This window comes from Myxine glutinosa, chromosome 5 (genome assembly GCF_964187855.1).
Source record: "Myxine glutinosa chromosome 5, kmMyxGlut1.1, whole genome shotgun sequence".
Lineage (NCBI taxonomy): Eukaryota > Metazoa > Chordata > Myxini > Myxiniformes > Myxinidae > Myxine > Myxine glutinosa.
The window spans coordinates 172,412,716-172,438,472 of record NC_136265.1 but is presented as its reverse complement, the minus strand read 5'-3'; the positions used below and the strand labels follow the sequence as shown (position 1 = coordinate 172,438,472).

General features: G+C 40.4%; 2 protein-coding genes across 5 annotated transcripts in view; both read left to right on the top strand.

Moving 5' to 3' along the window:
- The window catches only part of PNPT1 (polyribonucleotide nucleotidyltransferase 1), a 60,892-nt gene extending 52,728 nt beyond the window's left edge, over nt 1–8,164 (top strand). The window contains exons 24-28 of the mRNA XM_068115535.2: nt 852–958; nt 5,647–5,702; nt 7,029–7,107; nt 7,206–7,253; nt 7,411–8,164. Of these exons, the coding sequence (XP_067971636.2) occupies nt 852–958; nt 5,647–5,702; nt 7,029–7,107; nt 7,206–7,253; nt 7,411–7,569 (449 nt within the window). The 3' untranslated portion in view covers nt 7,570–8,164. The remainder of the gene's footprint in view (nt 1–851; nt 959–5,646; nt 5,703–7,028; nt 7,108–7,205; nt 7,254–7,410) is intronic.
- Nucleotides 8,165–8,234: 70 nt separating this feature from the next.
- Nucleotides 8,235–25,757, top strand: part of LOC137426724 (serine/threonine-protein phosphatase 4 regulatory subunit 3) — a 72,588-nt gene continuing 55,065 nt past the window's right edge. For 2 of the 4 annotated variants that reach the window (XM_078779086.1, XM_068115536.2), the window contains exons 1-4: nt 8,239–8,635; nt 9,049–9,104; nt 10,506–10,604; nt 11,054–11,272. In XM_078779086.1, coding sequence (XP_078635212.1) covers nt 8,497–8,635; nt 9,049–9,104; nt 10,506–10,604; nt 11,054–11,272 — 513 coding nt within the window. In that variant the 5' untranslated portion in view covers nt 8,239–8,496. Of the gene's footprint in view, nt 8,636–9,048; nt 9,105–10,505; nt 10,605–11,053; nt 11,273–25,757 lie in introns of all 4 variants that reach the window. The other 2 variants (XM_068115537.2, XM_068115538.2) reach the window with 2 other exon arrangements.

The following is a 25,757-nucleotide window of genomic DNA, read 5'->3' as shown; positions in this document are numbered from 1 at the left end:
TAGCTAAGACCTTTCCTGAGCCAACCTTACAAAGTTTGACTCCAAAACCAGCTACGGACAAGAAGCAGTCCTACACGTTCCAAGTCGATGCTTGGAAAATTTAGAACTTTTGTCGGCCTACATGCCTTTGTCCATAGCTTGAAGGAGTACTCAATTCTCCTCTGTGTTTACACTCCAGAATCACATGTCTCTTCTCGATTACATAGAATCTGAAGCTCTTAACACTATTGGAATCTCCCACAATGTGGCAGAAGCACAAGGCCTAATGCTGGCTGTCACATCATCAACAGGTCGGTGGCCTCTTTGTTTTTTACTGCCTCTTGCCTGGTCTATCTCTTTTCTCTGTCTTTCTCAGGACTCTGACCCTCCCCAACTCATCCATGATGCACACATTCTTCCAGTAAGCCCCTTCTGGTTAAACTCCAAAAAGTCTGACGTTCCATCTGCCATCTCCATCTCTTTTGTTCCTCTTTTCTCATTTGTGTAACTGCCTTCTTGAGACCATTCAAATCGCACTCTTCACGCAGGCAGTGTACTGCGATTTTGTCACCCTTTCCATATCTTCACTCTTTTATACCCCCATAAACCTTACCGAACCCAACCATCTTACTAGCACTTTTACTGTGTTCCCTTCCCTCCTCTTTTCCTGTTTGTTGTTTCTCTTGAGTGCAAATGTGGCACCACTGGCAGTATGTTTCTATTTACCCTCTGTCTCTTCACTCTTCCATGAACCGAGATTTTGTATACAAGAGAATTATGACCAATGTGGTCATTCTGAATCATTTATCTTCCTGATATTGGAGAAATGTTATTGCCATCCATTTTTTATCCCATTTCTGTTTGTGCTACAGGGGTTACTGTTAGTCAGGCAGATGAGGAGACTTTCTCTGTGTTTGCACCAACACCGGAGGCAATGAATGAGGCACGGGAAGTCATCCAGGAACTGAGCAAGGATGATGTAAGTTTGACAGCGCTACTATTCAATATCCATGTTGTTATCTAGCCGCCATTAGATAAATCGAATAAATAAGTTTTGAGTATGTCAATGCATACATATACTGTATATATATATATATATATATTGTTACAGTTTTTAGAACCTTCACTTGTAAATAATAATTCTTGTAAATAATTCTCTTCACTTAAAAAGGTTGCACCCATAGTTAGTCCACAAGCAACATGTAGGACACCATAGGAACTTCTTCAGTTATTTCATTAGTATGTGTTTTAGTCAAGGCTGTGTTCCCAATAGTTTGACTCTGCGTTGCATTAATTAAATAACATAGGCCCCTTTTCAAATCCCATTCATTTTGCGGCTTGCCTCCCTCCAAATTGTATTGCGCGCCTTTGCCAGCAGCGTTCACTGCATTGAGCCTTCGCTGCTGCAGCGCTCGCTCCAAACGCCATTAACCATGCGGTCAGAGTGGAGAAAAAGGGGGAGGAGTTGTCGGGGCGAGGCGTGGCCCCAGAAACGTGTCACGAAGGGAGGAGTCGGTGAGCCCTTGCGACCAACCAGGGCCGAGGCGAGCTCACCGGTGGGTGTGTCTAAAAGCAGGCGGCTTGATTTTGACGTGCCCGATATAAGCGCAAGCGCGGCGCCCTTATACAGTTCGGAGTTCAGAGTCAGAGTTGAGCAGAAGTTCGGAGTGGGGAGGAGTTGTGAGCGAGTTCGAAGAGAGGAGGGAGTGAGAGGTCGTTGCAATTGCACGTAAGCAATTTGAATTGCATCATCGATTGCATTGAACTATGCATGCGGCCGTGCGAAGGACTACCCCCCCCCCCGCCACGTATAAGGTCCGCGCGCGCCGAACGGTAGGCGCTCGCTGCTGCCTGGGTTCTCGCCACGGTCGAGTCAACACCCGGAGCCGAACTCGAGTGGACCGGAGCCGGACCTCAACGCCTGAACCATCTGCCCGGACCTTCCTCCTCTGCCATCTGCCTGGACCTTCTCCTCCTACCACTACCCTTTCGTTTAAGTCTGTTTGTGTTGTCCTGGGCGTGTTAATTAAGACTGTGTAAGGTTGCCCTGTGTCCTTTTGCTTCTTCTTATTGTATATGCCCTTCTTTCGTTTCCTCTTCAGTATTGTTAATAAATTCTGTGTTCTTCCTTACCTTTTGGTTTCTTCTGCTCTCATCCGATCATCTTTGTCTTTCTCCATTGAGTACCGGTGGCACGATTTGGCCAATCGCTCAGGATCGGGTTTAGTCCTTTTGTTAATGGCTCGGGCTGCGGACTGCTAAACCGCTCGGCAATTACCATCATATCCGTGGTCCGAGCAGGAGTTATCTCCCTGCTTCACGGCCAGGGGTAGCGCTCAGGTATTTGGGACTTCATTGACCAATCACCCTGGCTACTCCCGACCGGAAAGAGCGTTATAACTTATCGGGTTGGGGGAATGGCCAGCTTAAAAGACAAGGGGATTAACCCCCCCTTGGTAACGGGAGTGCTGACCCCCGAATCCGCAACAATATATACAGGGTGATTCACATACGACGTACTATTTTGTTTTTGAATAACTCTGTGTTGCGTGAACCGATTTACTTGTAATTTGCAGCACTTATAGACAAATGTTCCCCATTTATTATGTGAAAATTTCATTTTAAAAAATTGATACAAATTTAGTTATGGGTCTCGATACGGCGGCCGTCATTTTCGATCACTTTGAACAGTCTCTGCTTGTATTCGAGCATGGTTTTCTGCCGCATTTCATCAGTGATCTCTCAGAAGGCATTGCTGATGCGGTGCTTGAGTTCCAGCAAGTCTCTTGGTCGAGTCGTGTACACTTTGGACATTGCTTGGCAGCACCCAGCTTCGACCAAACTCCGTTCGAAGACGTCGTTTCACTTCGATTAAGCTTTTTGTGGCCTCATACCAGGTTGCAGCTTTTGCACGCTCCTGACTGTTGTAACGTGCCATTCTTGCTGATTTTTTCTTTACATTATGCTGCTAAAAAGTCTAAAGCTGACTCTAAGACCGGTTCCATAATTATCAACGTTTAAGAGCAATTTAATCGACATGTTAATCGACATGTCATGTCATGGCAAGAGGTCAGGCTGTTTCCCATCATCAAAAATGACGGCCGCCATATCGAGACCAATAACTAAATTTGTATCAATTATTTTTAAATGAAATTTTCACATAATAAATGGGGAACATTTTTTTTTTTTTTTTTTTTTTTTTGTTTGTATATTCAATCGAGGCTCGTGAAAGAGCTAACATTAACTTCACAAGCAAATCGACCAGACAAACAAAATACACAAAAAGAGGGAGTGGAAGACAAGATGGGGAGAAAAGGGGAAGCACACACACACAACATCCGAGAGCAGGTAGATGTGTGGAATGGAGAGGGCCCGGGGGGAGGAGGCGTGGGAAGGGGGGGGGGGGGAGGGAGAAGTATAAAGCACAAGGACACCAAGGACTTCCAGGACAAAAGTTGGTGTTTCAAAAAGTGGAATTGGGGTGAAATTAGCGGGGGTAGAAAAGATCAAGGTTTTGGATGGGGGAAGATAAGAGATGGTGGTGAACAGCTGTTTTAAAGACCTGGAGGGTGGAGTGGGATTGAAGAGAGTGAGGGAGTTTGTTCCAGAGGCGGGAGAAAAGAGGAATGAAGGAGTGAAGGTGAGCAGAGAGTCTTGATTTTGGCAGTTTAACCAAAAGAGGGTTGCAGGCAGATCTTGTGCGACCTGTAGGAATATTTGCGGGACAGAGCCCAGAGAGAGCTGGGGGGGCAAGGCCAGAGAGGAGTCGGTAGAAGACGGAAAGACCACCAACCTGCCTGCGGTGAGTGAGTGAGAGGCCCTTGGAGTTAGCTTCATCGCGGGAGATTCCAATGATTCTGAATGCTTTGGTTTCAACAGCGTGAAGGCGATCTAGGTGTGAGGCAGGAGCACCAGCCCAGAGGGGAGAGCAGTATTCCATTGAGCTGCGGATGAAAGCCTTGTATGTGGTGAGGAGCTCAGGTGTGCCAAGGAAGGACTTCGCACGACGGAGGATGCCCAGTCGGCGACTGGCTTTGGAGGCCAGATTTGGAATGTGGTTTTTCCAGGAAAGATCATGGCAGATAGTGAGACCCAAAAGCTTGAGTGACAGAACTTCTTGGAGAGGATTATTCAGAAAGTGGATGGGAGGGTTGTCCAGTCGGTCTTTTCGGAGAGACATCGTAAGAGTGTGAGATTTGTCAGGATTGAAAGACATGTTCCACTTGTTTGCCCAGTCTGTGATTTTGTCAAGGTCTGCAGAGAGTGAGGAGGCTGCAGACTGCCGATCTGAGGGATGAAGAATGGAGCGACAGAGAGTAGAGTCGTCAGCAAAGAGATAGAGAGGATTTTCAAGAGAGTCAGAGAGATCATTGATGAAGACCAGAAAAAGCACAGGGCCCAGAACACTGCCTTGGGGAACTCCAGCCTGAACAGGAAGAGGAGATGAGAGAAACCCATTCAGGGCCACACGTTGACTACGACTAGAGAGGAAGTCCGCCAGCCATGCGTGGAGATTTCCATGGATACCAAAAGAGGAGAGTTTGGTGAGCAGAGCGGGGTGCCAGACCGTATCGAAGGCACGTGATATGTCAAGGGAGACTGCTCTAATTTCCAACCATCCATATGGTTCTACGTCAAATTTGTCTATAAGTGCTGCAAATTACAAGTAAATCGGTTCACGCAACACAGAGTTATTCAAAAACAAAATAGTACGTCGTATGTGAATCACCCTGTATATCTATATATATATAGATATATTACACGTGACAGTATGTAACGCTCCTTTTGACCCTTTGGTCGGACAGCTGGCCTGAGTCCATCCACTATTGGAACCTAAAAAGTCTTACGGTTGCCATGTTGGTGCTGGACCTCATCGGAGCTGTCATGTTCACAATTGCCACCCCCTTCCCTCCCCTCCCCAACCCCCCCCCCCCCCCCCCCCACCCCCCCCCCCACCTCCCATCTCAATAAGGGTTCCCTCCAGTGTAAAACAACCAAAGCGACTGTTAAAAGGATCATCAAATGTTGAAAGGTTGGAGCTGAATGGCGTCACGGGACTTGTGAAGCCCACAGTACGTATAGGCCTCAGGCTCCAGGCCTCTGGTATCAGCCTATGGAGCATTGCAATTGGAATCCATCTGAGCTATTTACCCAGGGTTCTTTTTATTTTGAGGAGCGATTGAGGCAGCGGTCTGTTGCCTATACACCTATACATCATTTTTCATGAGCAGATCTACATCCCATACATGTCCGTAGGATTGTGTTGCAGCCAATACCGGGAAGAGAATGGATGCAATAATATTAAGGACTGCACACCTATTATGGGAATAGGGTGGAAGTTTTGGCCTCGCATCCTGCTTCCGTTTCCTCACCGCATTCCTATATCCTATACCTCGTTTTCCTTTCTCCCTTTACTCCCCCTAATCCTAACCCCACCAGTTTAATTTTCCATTTTCTATTTTTCTTTATTTGTTTTCACTTGCACATTTATTTTTCATTTTTGAGACGGTCCCATGTGCCCTAACATCAGATGTAGATGGTATCTTGTGACATGGCGTCGGACATCTGGCTCGTAGACTACAAGTACTTGTATTATGAATGAATTATCCTTTGATGTTTTTGTTACAATGCTGCGATTACTTCAACAAGACTCTTTTTGTTTTGCAGCAAGAGCAGCAATTGGATTTTGGTGCAGTGTACACAGCAACCATAACTGAGTTAAGGTAGGTCCATTGATCCTGATTCAACTATTATTGGACTGTGTGTGTGTGTGTGTGTGTGTGTGTGTGTGTGTGTGTGTGTGTGTGTGTGTGTGTGTGTGTGTGTGTGTGTGTGTGTGTTTGTTTTGGTACATCCTGATACGTCAAAAGCTTCAGATGAGTTAATCCATATGGGACCACGGAGCAATGTTCTACGGTTTTTAACATTTATGTTCACTCTGCATAATCATACGACCTGGCAGGATTCACTACTTGAGGGTTCTGCGTGCAGCATTGCTCACGGTCACAGTCGTCACCTGGAAGATAGCCGCCTCATTTTGCGATGCAAACTAATTCGCTACCTGCCACCTGTCTCATAAGTGTTTTCACGTGAACACCAATACCTCGTAACCGACCAAAGGTATTGAGGTTTACTACGGATCGTCTGTGTGAACACAGCGTTGCTCACCAAGGGTACCTACAAATAAATCTGAAGAGGAGCTTGCCATGTTTTTAAACGCCTTCAGGTCTTCATCCCCTTCAATCCCTTCAATCCCACTCCTCCCTCCAGGTCTTTAAAACAGCTGTTCACCACCATCTCTTATCTTCCCCCATCCAAAACAGGTTGAGATGGTTTGGTCACGTGTTGAGGAAGGATGAAAGTGACTGATTGAGAAGAGTGATGGAAATGAATGTAGAAGGAAGTAGAAGACGGGGAAGACCGACAAAGACTTGGCTAAAGATGGTGGAAGAAGAAATGCGGGCAAGGGGGTTAACAAGGAGAGATGCAGAAAATAGGGCAAAATGGAGAAGATTGTCATGGGGACCGCAAGGCTAACCCCCGCTCTAGCAGGGAAAATGGCCTTAAAAATGCATGTTGTGTTGTGTTGTATCCAAAACCTTGATCTTTTCTACCCCCGCTAATTCACCCCAGATCCACCTTGTTTGAAATTCCAACTTCTTTCCTGGAAGTCCCGGCAGTGTCCATATGTTTTTTCCCTCTCCCACCCCCCCTTCCCATGCCTCCCCCCCCAAAGCCCTCTCCCTCCCACAGATCTCTCGATGTCTCCATGTCTCTCGGTCCCTGCTCTCAAATGTTGTGTTTGTGTCCTTCCCCCTCTCTCCCCATCTTGTCTACCGCTCCCGATGTTATATGTTTTATGTGTCGGTTTGTCTTTCTGTGTGATTAATGTTCGCTCTTTCACGAGCCTCAATCTTGTATACAAAAAAAAATAAAAAAAATCCAAGTTTATTTCGGTCATGTTTTTCCAAACATTGCCGTTGTGTAGGTGGACGTTCCTTGGGGACTTTTCACCGCTGTTGTGTTAATGTTTTCCACTGCACTCTCAGGGACGTGGGTGTGATGGTGAAGCTCTACCCAAACATGACGCCAGTGCTTTTGCACAACCTACAACTCGACCAGAGACGCGTAAGGATGCCTTTGCCTCTTTCCAAGAAATGATCGCCATTCCGTTATATGAGCATTTTGTTGTTACTCGTCTCGTCTCTGTGTCTTGTGGTCCACAGGTCTTGCATCCCAGTGCGTTGGGGTTACAAGTCGGCCAAGAGATTCAGGTATTTCGATTGTTCGTCGAGTCGGTGTTTGTGGCAACGTGAACCTTTTTCTGAATAACTGTTGCTTTCTCTTTCGAGGACCAATGGATGCTGCCGTCATTCCCTTGTACTCCGGCGTTTTGTATTCATCGGTGGGACCCTGTGCTGCGTGTGGCAGGTGAAGTACTTCGGTCGGGATCCCACGGACGGCCGGATGCGTCTCTCTCGTAAAGTTCTGCAGGCACCCATCGAAAGCACCGTGCCCAGGACACTGAACGATCGACATAGCATCTCCTTTGCTTCAGAGAAGAACGATGCTCAGGAAGCTGCAAAATGAGCGAAAGGAACCTTATTCTCCTGCAGTGGAACTTCTACCTAAACGTCACAACAGGAACTTCAGATGGAACTCTGCACATTGCCCGGAAAGCAGTTTTTGCTATTTCCTTTGTCATCGTGGGGGGGGGGGGGGGGGGGGCCTGAAGAGTCGGGGATTGTTCTGGTGAAAATAATCTGGGAGTGAAAGACGATGTATTTTTACACCTGTGATGTGCTTTGTGTATCGGGAAGGTGTCCAGTGTTGCCGAGAGGGGGATCCTCCACTCCGCACCTGCACATTGACGATTCGAGCAAAATTATGACCTGAATGTCCATTCATACTTTTCACTGACTACCCCCCTCTCCTGCATCTGCCCGGAAGAGGATATTATGTTTATATCGATGATGTGGTCATTGACATGCTGAGATCGAGCACATTCGGTGTGTGCGCTTCTCTGTAAATTGGGTCTTCGTTTATTTTGTTGTTGTGAAACACTGACGACGATGGCGAGTGCTTCTTTTCACTCGGGATGCACAGGGATGACGGTGATGCTGTCCGGTTTGTTTTTGACATGCAAATCAATAAATGATCCACGAATTCTGGGACGTTGATGGTTTTGCTGATCGTTGTGATATTTATTTATTTAAATCGGTTCATAAATGTATTTTTGGAGAGGGCGTGGCGGTGGGCGTGGCTTAAAGGACAGGACAGCAAGCAGAGCGCGAGATGCTTCGAGGGAAGAGAGGAAGTAACGTCGAAGGTTTTTAATTTGTTTACAAACTGCCATGGTCGGCAGAGGGGAGTGCGCGGGAAGAGGGGAAATGAAAGGAAGGCGTACAAGGAAACGTTAGACGGGGTAACGGGCCCTCGCGGTCCATTTGTATCTGCCCTGCGCCCCGGGATAAGGGGGTGGGGGTATGGTCGGACGTGGAGTCGCGGCGTGAAAGGATGGACACACGACGAAGAGTGAAGCTGTACACGCTGAACGAGGAGCGACAATGGGACGATCGAGGGACCGGTCACGTCTCGTCCACGTACGTGGAACGCTTCAAAGGAGTCTCCCTGCTCGTGTGTGCCGAGTCGGACGGTGAGTTAGCATCCCGGGCTTTCGCTGCGGATAACTGCTGCCATCGCCGACCTCGGTCCTTCGTTTGGGGTCTCGTCACCATCTGCCCTACTTTTGGATCTTTAATACATTTGACTCGAGTGAACCCGCGAAGGGGGTTGTTTTGCTTAGAAAATTTGACCGGAGCCTGAGCTTAGGCCTCGCATGAACCGCTAGTCAAGGCCGGTCTTACGCGGGTCTGAGCCGACAAGGCCCCCATCGTGTCTTGAGGCTTCAGCAATGCCGCTACTTTTATGATTATTATTTTTGTTGTTGTTTTCTTACCACGGCACGACAATAGCATGTACAAACCGCCATGAGTAAAAGGAATGAAGATAAAATTATTTTATACGCAAGTGAAAGTGTGATTGTTGCTGCCCGTGTGAAAACTGCAGGATCACTTCTGTTGGAGTCCAAGATTCAGGCCGACACTGCCTACCAGAAACAACAGGTGACAAACTCACCTTTGTGCGATTAACGAGTTGGGCTTGATACGTGTTAACATTGCGATGGGTTTGCGTCATGTTCGTAAAACTGAGGTAAACATTCCCTGTTACTTGAACGCAGGAATCGGGCAGAAAACTCCTCCAATTGGTTTGCACTTTGCCTTAATATTCAGCTAATCCGATGATGATCATAATAATAGTAATAATTCGAATAATAGTAATAATATGGGTTCAGCCGGGATTCGAACCGCCGACCTCCCAGACTCAAAGCGGATGCGCTAACCATTACGCCACCGATGGGCGTGTTTTAATCTCTTTATTTATTTACTTTCCAGAGCATCAGAGCTGTAATACACTGGGTGCTTTACCATTGCTTTACCATCATGATGCTCATCCCAATGGCAGTCTGGGCAGGAATATTATAGAATCGATTCGTTTTCTTCATTCACGTGTTTCGTATGTGCAACCTGTGGCTGCTGGTCGCATCATTTATGGGAGTGCCACTGATGCAGTGCCCCCCTGTTTCCAGTAAGCTGGTACTCATCTTGACGACCTCAGAAGGATCCCAGGCTGAGTCAACCAACCCGGTGTTGTTTCTAATCTTGTGAAAGATGCTGAGATACTTAATTGTCCAGCGGCAAATGCCTGCAGACGGAGCACCCGGCTTAACGTCCCAACGAAGGACGGCACATTCATTTCATTGATGCAACACCCTGCCTGTGTGGTACCAGGGTGAAGTTTTATAGCCGGGTTGGGAATCTAACCCAGACGAGAGGGGTGAGTATTAGTACGCTACCTTTGAGCCATTTGGTGGCTCGCTCCAGTACATCGTGACTGTCAAAGGTGAAAGGCTGGGTTTCTGTTTCCATCAAACAGGATGTCACACGAGAAACCTTTCACAATTGCATAATGCATATTCATTGCTTCAGTATTGTTTTGAATTGCTTATATAAGCCTGGTGTTGGCTTAGCGGTTAGGGTGCTGGCTTGGGATCCTAGGATCCTGAGTTTGAATCCTGGTCGATCGCTGAATTAACACCAGGGGGTTGACTCAGCCTGTCATCCTCCAGAGGTCGGCAAATTGAGTACCAGCTTGCTGGGATGAATGATCCTGGTGTGTACCCTGATTTAGAACAGGTACACCTCATCCCTGCGCATTGCAAGAGATGACTAAGGGTTGGTGTCAGGAAGGGCATCTGGCCATAAAAACATTGGCTCAAACAGGGAACCATGATTGTCATGGGGCCTGCAAAGCCAGAGCAAAGCGAACCCCTGCTCTAGCAGGGAAAAATGGCCTTAAAATGGGCATTCGTTGTCTTTTTGTCAATATTGTACCGTACTAATTTATGGGCAGGTTGGCTCATCTGGGTTGATCAAAGTGCTAAGTGTCTTGATGTGTGTTCCCAGGACACACTTATAGTATGGTCCGAAGTGGACAACTGCGATCTAGCGTTGAGTTTTCAAGAGAAGGCTGGGTGCGATGAAATCTGGGAGAAGATATGCCAGGTGGGCGTTCATACTGCCAACCCAGTTTCATCGGGGCTAGTTAGGGTCAAGCTAACATCACTTTTGCCGTTCTGCTGCTAGTGGCAGAACCCACCTGTGCAGACGGTTTATGAAAATATAGTCGCTATTTCCAGGTGATAATTCACGTGCTCTGCATCAATGTGCTTGCTGAAGGAACGCGTTTGTACTAATAAAGTGCATTGCTCAGAGAAAACAAGTAATTATGGTTTTGTAGATGTACTAGTATGACTTCTAGCGGAATGTTTTTGTTAGACCGTCAGTAATGCTGCGGTCACCCAAATTCACATTCCGACGTGGCCCTCTGCTTTGGAAGTGTTTAACAACGGCCTGCATGATTATTTTAGGACGCCACACTTGTACGTCCTCCATTCCAGCATTCCTTCTTCAGTTATATTCCCTCCCCATTCCTCTTCCTGTTCATTTTACAGGTTCAAGGAAAAGACCCTTCCGTGGACATCACCCAAGACGTAGGTGGCGAGGAAGAGCTCGAGGATGAGCGGTTGGACGATGCACCAGAGCCCTCGGCGTTGTCAGCCTGCATTGACCTGCCGCCCTGCGAGCTGGCCCACCTCGCAGAGTTGTCTGGCCTCATGACTTCCATCTTGCCCTCCCCGATTCGCCGTGAACGCCTCGCAGCGGCGATGGAGGTTCGTGCTCGCTTATCAACCTGCAGCAGTAGTTTAGTCAATTATAGGTTTTACGCCATTCTTATCGTCTCACACCTGTTCATGTATTATGGTTAATAAATATTTCTCTATCATTGGGATTGTGGTTTTGTTGTTGCTAACCAAGGTGTTACGTTCGATTGAATGAAAATAAATGAATGATCGTTTTAAGGCCATTTCTTCCCCCCTAGAGCAGGGGTTGGCCTTGCGGGCCCCATGACAATCATGGTTCCCTGTTTGAGGCAATGTTTTTTTATGGCCGGATGCCCTTCCTGACGCCAACCCTTAGTCACCTCTTACTATGCGCAGGGATACAGTGTACCTATTCTAAACCGGGGTACACACCAGGATCATTCATCCCAGCAAGCTGGTACTCAATTTGCCGACCTCTGGAGGATGACAGGCTGAGTCAACCCCCCTGGCATTAATTCAGCGATCAACCGGGATTCGAACCCAGGATCCTTGGATCCCAAGCCGGCACCCTAACCGCTAAGCCAACACCAGGCTATTCGATTGTGTATAAATTGTGTTCGATTATTGTGTATAAATAATCTCTACTACATCTTGAACACTTGAGTGGCCTGGTTAATGTTACCATCTGAACTGAGGGTGCCATTATGCTCAGAACCCAGGTTCAACTCCATAATAATACCGTATTTTTGGCGTATAAGTTAAATAGGCTAATTTTCCCCTTTTCTTCCCTTCATTCATAGATAAGTCGATTTGGAGTACAGTATAGGATGAAGCCGATCAACTACGGTCGTTATCAAAACTGTTAGTCAGTCAGAACAATCGAGGTGTTAATTCCTCCCTGACCCTGTCACAATGAATCGCTGCCTATGGTATTTCCAGGGTCATGGATATTAATGAGCTGTTTTGTGCCTATTATTAGTCCCCAACATGGAGGGATGACCTAATTACTTTGTGGGATGACCTTTCGGGATAAATGAGGAATGTAAATAGTTTTTCAACATGTTTGTTATCACGTATAGAGAGAGGTACAGCATTTAAATCAAGCGAGAGAATCATTATCAGCTCTGGATCATAACACATTACAATTTGTCGCAGTTCACTACTTAATAAACTAGATGGTATTTATAGAATACTTACTCTGCGCAGTCAACTTGATGTGAGACAACTCTTCTGTTTTTGAACGTTTTTTTTTTCTTTGGATCCATATGGCTGCCAGATCGCGTGAGCAATGACATCATAAATTTATATTCTCTAATATAATTGTTGCATAGATCATGCACAATACATTTCAAACTGATGAGACTAAGCGTTGCCCCTGTCGAATTATGACGTCATAATTACGGCACCAATGACGTCATCGTAAACAGCACCTATTCCCCATGATAGGTTCTTTACAATGAGCCACGTTTCAACTTTTTCCATGGAGCGGTATTGGAGATATTGAGGTGCAACGTTTTTCGGTTTTTCCAAGATGGCGTCTGTACCACGTGACTTATGACGTCATAATTAGCATTAAAATATTCTACAGGAGGAGGCACTCATATGGTGAAATTTTCTTTTCCATCGGACTAACATTTGCAGAGGAATTTTTTGTTTCATTCTGATCAGATCAAGCGTTGTACTTGTCGAATTATGACGTCATAATAAAGGCACCGATGACATCATTAACATATCTTATTCCCCATGGGGAGTACTTGACAATGAGCCATGTTTCGTTTTTTCCATTGAGTGGTTCGGGAGATATAAAGGTGTAACGTTTTTCCAAAATGGCGTCCGTACCACGTGACCTATGACGTTATAATTATGAATCAAAGAATTCTGCAGGCGGAGGCACTCTTGTGGTAAAATTTCGTGTCAATCAGACCAACGGTAGCCGAGAAAATGATTTTTTTTAAATGCAGACATGCCACACGTACGGACACAACCAAATACCTAACCCTGATTTTTGCTTCGTGAGCGCAGGGTAATAGCTCGGCACAGCGCATACCTCCGCCAGGCTGAACAGGTAATGAACACCTGAATACTTATCAACTTTCAATTTAAAAGTACGACTTGCAGGACTTTATGGGAGGCATTTTGAGACTACATAGTAAGGATGGATACATACGGTTAGGATGGAAAGATATGGATCAAACGTAATTGGTGAGTGCACGCTTGATATTGATTGGATAATTTTGCATGCGTCGGTCAACAGATTAACATTTTAAAGAAAAGCCCAGCCTTTCCAATGATTTCTTTGAATTTAGCAACTAGAGCAAACTCAATGGCATCCCCCAATGCTGATTACATTTTCCGTAAAACCCCGACATTCGCGGGGGATGTTTTTTTTCTTGAAAACTGCCACGGATTAGCGAATGTTGGGGCATTGTTTCAAGCATCAGAAGAAGAAGAAGAAGAAGAAGAAGCATCAGAGAAAAAAGAAAGGTCACAACCATAACAAATCAAAATCAGGGGGTGGGAGGGAAGAAAAGGTCACAGACCGTAACACTTACGAAGATAGACGTTCAGTTTCAATTGCATAATTTTAAACGTCCTGGCATCATAGTCCGTCTGTTAGAATTTCATTTTAAAGTTTATTTTTACTTGCCATGAACCAGCCTCGCTGATCGGTGCAAGAGATACATACCATATGTTACACTTTAATCATGTGAATGATGAAAGGAACAATACATATATAATGAAATAATCAGTTGCGGTTCTCGATCGATCAAATATATATGATAAAATAATTATGCAAGAGAGCAACAATGTTGCAAAACATCCTTAAACAAAAAATAGCAACCATGTTGTGGGTCCGTTGGTGGGTGCGGATGGTTTATGCTTGCAAAACCCGCGTGTTTCTGGAGCGCAGGAAATGCAAAAGTTGTAACAGTATATTATACATATAAAAACCTGCAAATAATTGGGTTGGACGGATTATGAATTTTCAAAAGTGGGGATTTTACTGTACAAAGTTTCTTTTTTTTTTGAAAGGTTTAAAATGTGCCTGTAATTGCATTTATTTTGGTATTTAACCTCTTGACCTCACTTCAGGGGGCGGGGCCAAAATGATACTGCTCTCGCACCTTTTTTCATGTGGTGATCACAACTACCAAGTTTGGTGAATTTCTGCCCAACCGTTTAAGAGAAGAAAGCATGACGGATGGGCAGATGGACAGAGCCGATTACAATATCCCTACATTTTTTTTTTTTTTTTTTAAAGTGTGGAGATAATAATACTTGCAAATTTTTTTCATTCAAGCAATTCAACGTCTTGAAGACTTAAACCATGGTCGATTAAACCAATATGTTTAATTCATGCACATTCAGCCTGGTGTTGGCTTAGCGGTTAGGGTGCCGGCTTGGGACCCTAGGATCCTGGGTTCGAATCCCGGTTGATCGCTAAATTAACGCCAGGGGGGTTGACTCAGCCTGTCATCCTTCCGAGGTCGGCAAATTGAGTACCAGCTTGCTGGGATGAATGATCCCGGTGTGTGCCCCGGTTTAGAATAGGTGCACCGTATCCCTGCGCATCGTAAGAGGCGACTAAGGGTTGGCGTCAGGAAGGGCATCCGGTCATAAAAACATTGCCTCAAACAGGGAACCATGATTGTCATGGGGCCCGCAAGGCTAACCCCCGCTGCAGCGGGGAAAATGGCCTTAAAACGATCATTCATTCATTCATTCATTCATTCATGCACAAGTAAATTCCGAGTAGAAGTCGAGGCCCAGACTCCAAGGAAAAAAAAGTATCGACTTTCACGCGAAAAAATACGGTGTTTATCCATTGTCATTAAAATTTGCATTAATGGGAACTGACTTCGACCAATGTTTGTTCTGTACGTGATCGGTGTAAAAGTTCCACAAGAGTCTTCAATCGATGTTTAATAAAATAAATATGAACTCCTCCATGTTTAGGGAAAGATTCCTGGTTTCTTTATTTGAACCCTTTCGTTAAGTTCCAAAATCCTTCGCTTTGCTGTGTTTTTGTATTTGCTGGTACGTGGTGGTAAATACAAAATGTATTTGTGATTCTAATGGAATCTTATTGACATTGTACTATTAAGTGCCGTCTTTGCCAAATGCCCTGAACCATCGTGGTACTCATTTATCTTTTCCATTAAAAATGCCAGTCCTAGAATGGCATTGAATTATTAACACCTTATTAATTGTTCTTCATTGAGTGTTCATCTTTAGGAGGACCTGTTCTGTTCATGTAATTTTATAACCCACATGGTTTGTGGTTTTGCTTTGGTTTCCACATGCACTATCAAGCGCAGGTTATGAGCCACGGTTTTTTTGGCAGGAATCTTTACTCCCCAAGCCCTTTTCCCACAATGTCTTGGCTCGCCATCTCTGCGAAGTTGGAAGGATTACGAGTGCTCATGTTTTCACACTTCCAATAAAATCCATCTAAACAATTACTGCTGATGTTCATTTGAAGGACGTGTGGCCTGCTGACATCCGTTTGGGGTATAGTGTATCATGTTTGGGGTATCTTGCAAAGACGACAAGGGTTGATATGGTGTTTATCTCCACTTCTTTGTGTGCTTAAAGGCTCAACTAACCATTGCCATGGAGCCCAGCTGCTCATTTCATCACACCGGCTGCTGTTGAATGTTGGTTATTGTGGTTGTGCCGTTTGGTCGGTAACGGCTGTGTTTGACTACATGCACTGCAGTGAGAGGCCATCTGTTTAAATGTATGCAAAATGGCGGGGTTTTTTAAAATCACCTGCACCCTTCACCCTCATGCTGCACACGTGCCTTTCCATCCAATCACAGTGCTCCTATGCTCTTTCAGCATTTGCCTTCTCTTCCCATTCCAATCCACGACTACCCTGCTTTCTCTCCTGTAACCTCCCCTTCCCTTATTTTGCTCATTTGTAATCTTCTCAATGAACCCCCCATTGGATGGGGCAGTGTGGGTAAAAATATGGATCCAGTTAATCACATGTGCCTTGGTTATTTACAGTGCATTCAGAAAGTATTCAGACCCCTTCACTTTTTGTACACCGCTCCTTTCCTATGCCATCTCCAGGCATTGCAAATCGTCATTGCCGGGCACCAAAGGGGGCTCGGCAGTGACGCACGCTGAAAGAGAGTACTCAGTTTTCACTCTGGTTTCTTGTTTGTTTGTTTTCTTGGTTGTTGTACACCGCACCTTTCCTATGCCATCTCCAGGCATTGCAAATCGTCATTGCTGGGCACCGAAGGGGGCTCGGCAGTGACGCACGCTGAAAGAGAGTACTCAGTTTTCACTCTGGTTGATTTCTTGTTTTCTTTCTTTCTTGGTTGTCCGGACGATATCTCAGCCATCCTTTGAGCTAGGAAGCTGAAATTTCGGCACAGTAGTGAGCAAGTCCTTTGTCAAATACGGTATTTTTTGTTTTTTGAATAATCAATTAATTGAGGAGTTATTTAATTATTAGCGTTTAATTAAGTACTTATTTAATTAATTAAATTTCATTTATCTTCTGACCATTATTAACTCAGGCACCTTTTGAGTTAGGAAGCTGATATTTGGACATGCCAATGACCAGGTGATTTGGCTGCAAAGGATATTTTTGATTTATTAATTAATCAATTAATCGATTAATTATTTAATTATTCGATTAATGACAAAAAATTTTTTTTTTTTTAAGTTACAGATTCTGATGAAATAGTGGTAGTTTATGTGTTCTCTGACCAAATTGATTAATAATTTAATTTTTTTATGATTATTATTTATTTATTTTCATTATTAATCATTTATTTATTTTCTTTCTCATTTGGCCAATATCTCAGGCACCTTTTGAGCTGGGAAGCTAATATTTGGACATGAGTGACCAAGTGATGTGGCTATCAAGGATATTTTTGATTTATTGATTAATCATTTCATCTATTAAGTATTTATTGATTAATCGATTAATTATTTATTGAGTAATCAATTAATTATTTAATTTTTTATAAATGACTTATTTAATTAAATTTCTAAAAGATACATCTTCGGATGAAGCACTACTGGTTTAGTTATGCGATTAGCCAATTGATTATGAAAATATTTTGTGATAATCTTTTATTGATTTTAATTATACAATTAATCAATCAATTAGTGTACACCTCTCCCTCCCAATGCAGCCTCAATGAGCTGCACTGCGGTATTGCCGGGCGCCGGAGGCGCCCCGGCAATGCCGCGCTGCAGCATATTTAATTATTTGGCATGGGGCGGTGTACTTTGAATGTATGTGTACTTGTTTGTTTGTTTGTTTTCTTTCTTGGTTGTCCGGACGATATCTCAGCCATCCTTTGAGCTAGGAAGCTGAAATTTCGGCACAGTAGTGAGCAAGTCCTTTGTCAAATACGGTATTTTTTGTTTTTTGAATAATCAATTAATTGAGGAGTTATTTAATTATTAGCGTTTAATTAAGTACTTATTTAATTAATTAAATTTCATTTCTCTTCTGACCATTATTAACTCAGGCACCTTTTGAGTTAGGAAGCTGATATTTGGACATGCCAATGACCAGGTGATTTGGCTGCAAAGGATATTTTTGATTTATTAATTAATCAATTAATCGATTAATTATTTAATTATTCGATTAATGACAAAAAAATTTTTTTTTTTAAAGTTACAGATTCTGATGAAATAGTGGTAGTTTATGTGTTCTCTGACCAAATTGATTAATAATTTAATTTTTTTATGATTATTATTTATTTATTTTCATTATTAATCATTTATTTATTTTCTTTCTCATTTGGCCAATATCTCAGGCACCTTTTGAGCTGGAAAGCTAATATTTGGACATGAGTGACCAAGTGATGTGGCTATCAAGGATATTTTTGATTTATTGATTAATCATTTCATCTATTAATTATTTATTGATTAATCGATTAATTATTTATTGAGTAATCAATTAATTATTTAATTTTTTATAAATGACTTATTTAATTAAATTTCTAAAAGATACATCTTCGGATGAAGCACTAGTGGTTTAGTTATGCGATTAGCCAATTGATTATGAAAATATTTTGTGATAATCTTTTATTGATTTTAATTATACAATTAATCAATCAATTAGTGTACACCCCTCCCTCCCAATGCAGCCTTAATGAGCTGCACTGCGGTATTGCCGGGCGCCAGAGGCGCCCCGGCAATGCCGCGCTGCAGCATATTTAATTATTTGGCATGGGGCGGTGTACTTTGAATGTATGTGTACTTGTTTCACATTTTGTTATGTTGCAGCCTTATGCTGAAATTGTTTAAATTCATTTTTTCCCTCATCAATCTACACTCAATACCCCATAATGACAAAGAGAAAGCAGGATTTTAGAAAGGTTTGCAAATTTATGAAAATTACAAAACTGAAATATCACATTTACATAAGTATTCCGACCCTTTGCTATGACACTTGAAATTTAGCTCAGGTGCCTCCCATTTCTCTTGATCATCTTTGAGATGTTTCTACACCTTGATTGGAGTCCACCTGTGGTAAATTCAATTTATTGGACATGATTTGGAAAGGCACACACCTGTCTATATAAGGTCTCACAGCTGACAATGCATATCAGAGCAAAAACCAAGCCATGAGGTCGAAGGAACTGCCTGCAGAGCTCAGAGACAGGATTGTGTCGAGACGCAGAACTGGGGAAGCCTACAAAAAAATTTCTGCTTCATTGAAGGTTCCCAAGAGCACAGTGGCCTCCATAATTCTTAAATGGAAGAAGTTTTGAACAACCAGGACTCTTCTTAGAGCTGGCCGCCCGGCTAAACTGAGCAATCGGGGGAGAAGGGCCTTGGTAAAAGAGGTTACCAAGAACCTGATGGTCACTCTGGCTGAGTTCCAGAGATCTTGTGTGGAGATGGGAGAAACTTCCAGAAGGACAACCATCACTGCAACACTCCACCGATCTGGGATATATGGCAGATTGGCCAGGCGGAAGCCTCTCCTCAGTGAAAGACACATGAAAGCCCGCTTAGAGTTTGCAAAAAAGCACCTAAAGGACTCTCAGACTGAGAAACAAGATTCTGTGGTCTGATGAAACCAAGATTGAACTGTTTGGCTTCTGTCTGGCCACTCTGCCATAAAGCCCAGATCGGTGGAGTGCTGCAGTGATGGTTGTCCTTCTGGAAGTTTCTTCCATCTCCACACAGGATCTCTGGAGCTCAGCCAGAGTGACCATCGGGTTCTTGGTCACCTCTCTTACCAAGGCCCTTCTCCCCCGATTGCTCAGTTTGGCCGGGCGGCCAGCTCTCGGAAGAGTCCTGGTTGTTCCAAACTTCTTCAATTTAAGAATTATGGAGGCCACTGTGCTCTTGGGAACCTTCAATGCAGCAGAAATTTTTTTTGTAGGCTTCCCCAGATCTGTGCCTTGACACAATCCTGTCCCTGAGCTGTGCAGGCAGTTCCTTCGACCTCATGGCTTGGATTTTGCTCTGATATGCATTGTCAGCTGTGAGACCTTATATAGACAGGTGTGTGCCTTTCTAAATCATGTCCAATCAATTGAATTTACCAAAGGTGGACTCCAATCAAGGTGCAGAAACATCTCAAAGATGATCAAGAGAAATGGGAGGCACCTGATCTAAATTTCAAGTGTCATAGCAAAGGGTATGAATACTTATGTCAATGTGATATTTCAGTTTTTTCTTTTTAATAAATTTGCAAAGCTTTCTAAAATCCTGTTTTCTCTTTGTCATTATGGGGTATTGAGTGTAGATTGATGAGGGAAAAAATGAATTTCAACGATTTCAGCATAAGGCTGCAACATAACAAAATGTGAAAAAAGTGAAGGGGTCTGAATACTTTCAGAATGCACTGTATATCTCATTAATTGTAGTCTGTGTTTTTAAATTTTAAATATGTGTTAGGCCTAAAACACATCTTTATTTCAGCTTGTAAGGCGTCTCCCTAAAAATAGGGCACTTAGGTGGAAGGAACAAAGATATATATTTTTATTATCCTTGAATTGCATTACTTGTTCCTTCTGGAAATCAAATTTTAAAATCTTATTTCAATTAAAAATTAGAGAGAAGTCCAGGGCGCATCATCGCATTTCCCACGTTTCCCACCTAACGCAATGATGAATGATTGCCAAAAGGTTCATCAGGAATGGCCCAATATCAGATTTAGAGTTAAAAATCACACCCATGTCTGAAGGAAGCGGTTCATTTTGGTATTTTTAATATGAAATCAGCAGAGCCTAGAAACGAACGGAACCCTTTAGAATCACCATTTACAATTACCCTTTAGAATTACCATTTAGAATTACCATTTAGAATTACCCTTTAGAGTCACCATTTAGAATTACCATTTAGAATTACCATTTAGAATTACCATTTAGAACTACCCTTCAGAATTACCATTTAGAATTACCATTTAGAATTACCATTTAGAACTACCCTTTAGAATTACCATTTAGAATTACCATTTAGAATTACCCTTTAGAATTACCATTTAGAATTACCCTTTAGAATTACCCTTTAGAATTACCATTTAGAATTACCATTGAGAATTATCATTTACAATTACCCTTTAGAATTACTCTAGAATTACCATTTAGAATTATCATTTACAATTACCCTTTAGAATTACCATTTAGAATTACCATTTAGAATTACCATTTAGAATTACCGTTTAGAATTACCATTTAGAATTACCATTTAGAATTACCCTTTAGAATTACCATTTAGAATTACCATTTAGAATTACCATTTAGAATTACCCTTTAGAATTACCCTTTAGAATTACCCTTTAGAATTACCATTTAGAATTACCATTTAGAATTACCATTTAGAATTACCATTTAGAATTACCCTTTGGAGTCACCATTTAGAATTACCATTTAGAATTACCATTTAGAATTACCCTTTAGAATTACCATTTAGAATTACCCTTTAGAATTACCCTTTAGAATTACCCTTTAGAATTACCCTTTAGAATTACCATTTAGAATTACCATTTAGAATTATCATTTACAATTACCCTTTAGAATTACTCTTTAGAATTACCATTTAGAATTATCATTTACAATTACCCTTTAGAATTACCATTTAGAATTACCATTTAGAATTACCATTTAGAATTACCATTTAGAATTACCATTTAGAATTACCATTTAGAATTACCCTTTAGAATTACCATTTAGAATTACCATTTAGAATTACCCTTTAGAATTACCCTTTAGAATTACCCTTTAGAATTACCATTTAGAATTACCATTTTGAATTACCGATTAGAATTACCCTTTAGAATGACCCTTTAGAATTACCATTTAGAATTACCATTTAGAATTACCCTTTAGAATTACCATTTCCAATTATCATTTCCAATTACCATTTAGAATCACCATTTAGAATTACCATTTAGAATTACCCTTTAGAAATACCATTTAGAATTACAATTTAGAATTACCCTTTAGAATTACCATTTAGAATTACCATTTAGAATTACCCTTTAGAATTACCATTTAGAATTACCATTTAGAATTACAATTGAGAATTACCCTTTAGAATTACCCTTTAGAATTACCATTTGGAATTACCATTTGGAATTACCATTTAGAATTACCATTTAGAATTACCATTTAGAATTACCCTATAGAATTACCCTTTAGAATTCCCATTTAGAATTACCCTTTAGAATTACCATTTAGAATTACCCTTTGGAATTACCATTTAGAATTACCATTTAGAATTACCATTTAGAATTACCCTTTAGAATTACCATTTAGAATTACCCTTTAGAATTACCATTTAGAATTACCCTTTAGAATTACCCTTTAGAATTACCATTTGGAATTACCATTTGGAATTACCATTTAGAATTACCATTTAGAATTATCATTTGGAATTACCCTTTAGAATTACCATTTAGAATTACCATTTGGAATTACCATTTGGAATTACTATTTGGAATTACCATTTAGAATTACCCTTTAGAATTACCATTTAGAATTACCATTTAGAATTACCTATTAGAATTACCATTTAGAATTACCATTTGGAATTACCATTTAGAATTACCATTTAGAATTACCATTTAGAATTACCATTTAGAATTACCTTTTAGAATTACCATTTAGAATTACCCTTTAGAATTACCATTTAGAATTACCATTTAGAATTACCATTTAGAATTACCATTTAGAATTGCCCTTTAGAATTACCCTTTAGAATTACCCTTGAGAATTACCATTTAGAATTACCATTTAGAATTACCCTTTAGAATTACCCTTTAGAATTACCATTTAGAATTACCATTTAGAATTACCATTTAGAATTACCATTTAGAATTACCATTTAGAATTACCATTTAGAATTACCCTTTAGAATTACCCTTTAGAATTACCATTTAGAAATACCATTTAGAATTACAATTTACAATTACCCTTTAGAATTACCCTTTAGAATTACCATTTAGAATTACCTTTTTTTTTTTCTTTTTTTTTTTTGTATACAAGATCGAGGCTCGTGAAAGAGCGAACATTAATCACACAGAAAGACAAACCGACACATAAAACATATAACATCGGGAGCGGTAGACAAGATGGGGAGAGAGGGGGAAGGACACAAACACAACATTTGAGAGCAGGGACCGAGAGACATGGAGACATCGAGAGATCTGAGAGAGGGCGATTTAGAATTACCCTTTAGAATTATCCTTTAGAATTACCATTTAGAATTACCGATTAGAATTACCATTTAGAATTACCCTTTAGAATTACCATTTAGAATTACCTCTTAGAATTACCCATGAGAATTACCCTTTAGAATTACCATTTAGAATTACCTATTGGAATTACCCTTTAGAATTGCCCTTTAGAATTACCATTTCGAATTACCTCTTAGAATTACCCTTTAGAATGACCCTTTAGAATTACCATTTAGAATTACCATTTAGAATTACCGATTAGAATTACCCTTTAGAATTACCCTTTAGAATTACCATTTAGAATTACCATTTAAAATTACCCTTTAGAATTACCATTTAGAATTACAGATTAGAATTACCCGTTAGAATTACCCTTTAGAATTACCATTTAGAATTACCATTTAGAATTACCCTTGAGAATTACCATTTACAATTATCATTTCCAATTACCCTTTAGAATTACCCTTTAGAATTACCATTTAGAATTACCATTTGGAATTACCATTTAGAATTACCATTTGGAATTACCATTTAGAATTACCATTTAGAATTACCATTTAGAATTACCTATTAGAATTACCATTTAGAATTACCATTTAGAATTACCATTTAGAATTACCCTTTAGAATTACAATTTAGAATTGCACTTTAGAATTATCATTTACAATTACCCTTTAGAATTACCATTTAGAATTACCATTTAGAATTACCATTTAGAATTACCCTTTAGTATTACCATTTAGAATTACCATTTCGAATTACCCTTTAGAATTACCCTTTACAATTATCATTTACAATTACCCTTTAGAATTACCATTTAGAATTACCATTTAGAATTACCATTTAGAATTACCATTTAGAATTACCATTTAGAATTACCCTTTAGAATTACCATTTAGAATTACCATTTAGAATTACCATTTAGAATTACCCTTTAGAATTACCCTTTAGAATTACCATTTAGAATTACCATTAGAATTACCCTTTAGAATTACCCTTTAGAATTACCATTTAGAATTACCATTTAGAATTACCATTTAGAATTACCATTTAGAAATGCCATTTAGAATTACCCTTTAGAATTACCATTTAGAATTACCATTTAGAATTACCCTTTAGAATTACCCTTTAGAATTACCATTTAGAATTACCATTTAGAATTACCATTTAGAATTACCTATTGGAATTACCTATTAGAATTACCATTTAGAATCACCTATTAGAATTACCATTTAGAATTACCATTTAGAATTACCATTTAGAATTACCATTTAGAATTACCCTTTAGAATTACCATTTAGAATTACCATTTAGAATTACCATTTAGAATTACCATTTAGAATTACCCTTTAGAATTACCATTTAGAATTACCATTTAGAATTACCCTTTAGAATTACCCTTTAGAATTACCATTTAGAATTACCATTTAGAATTACCCTTTAGAATTACCATTTAGAATTACCATTTAAAATTACCATTTAGAATTACCATTTAGAATTACCATTTAGAATTACCATTTAGAATTACCATTTAGAATTACCATTTAGAATTACCATTTAGAATTACCATTTAAAATTACCATTTAGAATTACCATTTAGAATTACCATTTGGAATTACCATTTGGAATTACTATTTGGAATTACCATTTAGAATTACCCTTTAGAATTACCATTTAGAATTACCATTTAGAATTACCTATTAGAATTACCATTTAGAATTACCATTTGGAATTACCATTTAGAATTACCATTTAGAATTACCATTTAGAATTACCTTTTAGAATTACCATTTAGAATTACCCTTTAGAATTACCATTTAGAATTACCATTTAGAATTACCATTTAGAATTACCATTTAGAATTGCCCTTTAGAATTACCCTTTAGAATTACCCTTGAGAATTACCATTTAGAATTACCATTTAGAATTACCCTTTAGAATTACCCTTTAGAATTACCATTTAGAATTACCATTTAGAATTACCATTTAGAATTACCATTTAGAATTACCATTTAGAATTACCATTTAGAATTACCCTTTAGAATTACCCTTTAGAATTACCATTTAGAAATACCATTTAGAATTACAATTTAGAATTACCCTTTAGAATTACCCTTTAGAATTACCCTTTAGAATTACCATTTAGAATTACCTTTTTTTTTTTTCTTTTTTTTTTTTGTATACAAGATCGAGGCTCGTGAAAGAGCGAACATTAATCACACAGAAAGACAAACCGACACATAAAACATATAACATCGGGAGCGGTAGACAAGATGGGGAGAGAGGGGGAAGGACACAAACACAACATTTGAGAGCAGGGACCGAGAGACATGGAGACATCGAGAGATCTGAGAGAGGGCGATTTAGAATTACCCTTTAGAATTATCCTTTAGAATTACCATTTAGAATTACCGATTAGAATTACCATTTAGAATTACCCTTTAGAATTACCATTTAGAATTACCTCTTAGAATTACCCATGAGAATTACCCTTTAGAATTACCATTTAGAATTACCTATTGGAATTACCCTTTAGAATTGCCCTTTAGAATTACCATTTCGAATTACCTCTTAGAATTACCCTTTAGAATGACCCTTTAGAATTACCATTTAGAATTACCATTTAGAATTACCGATTAGAATTACCCTTTAGAATTACCCTTTAGAATTACCATTTAGAATTACCATTTAAAATTACCCTTTAGAATTACCATTTAGAATTACAGATTAGAATTACCCGTTAGAATTACCCTTTAGAATTACCATTTAGAATTACCATTTAGAATTACCCTTGAGAATTACCATTTACAATTATCATTTCCAATTACCCTTTAGAATTACCCTTTAGAATTACCATTTAGAATTACCATTTGGAATTACCAT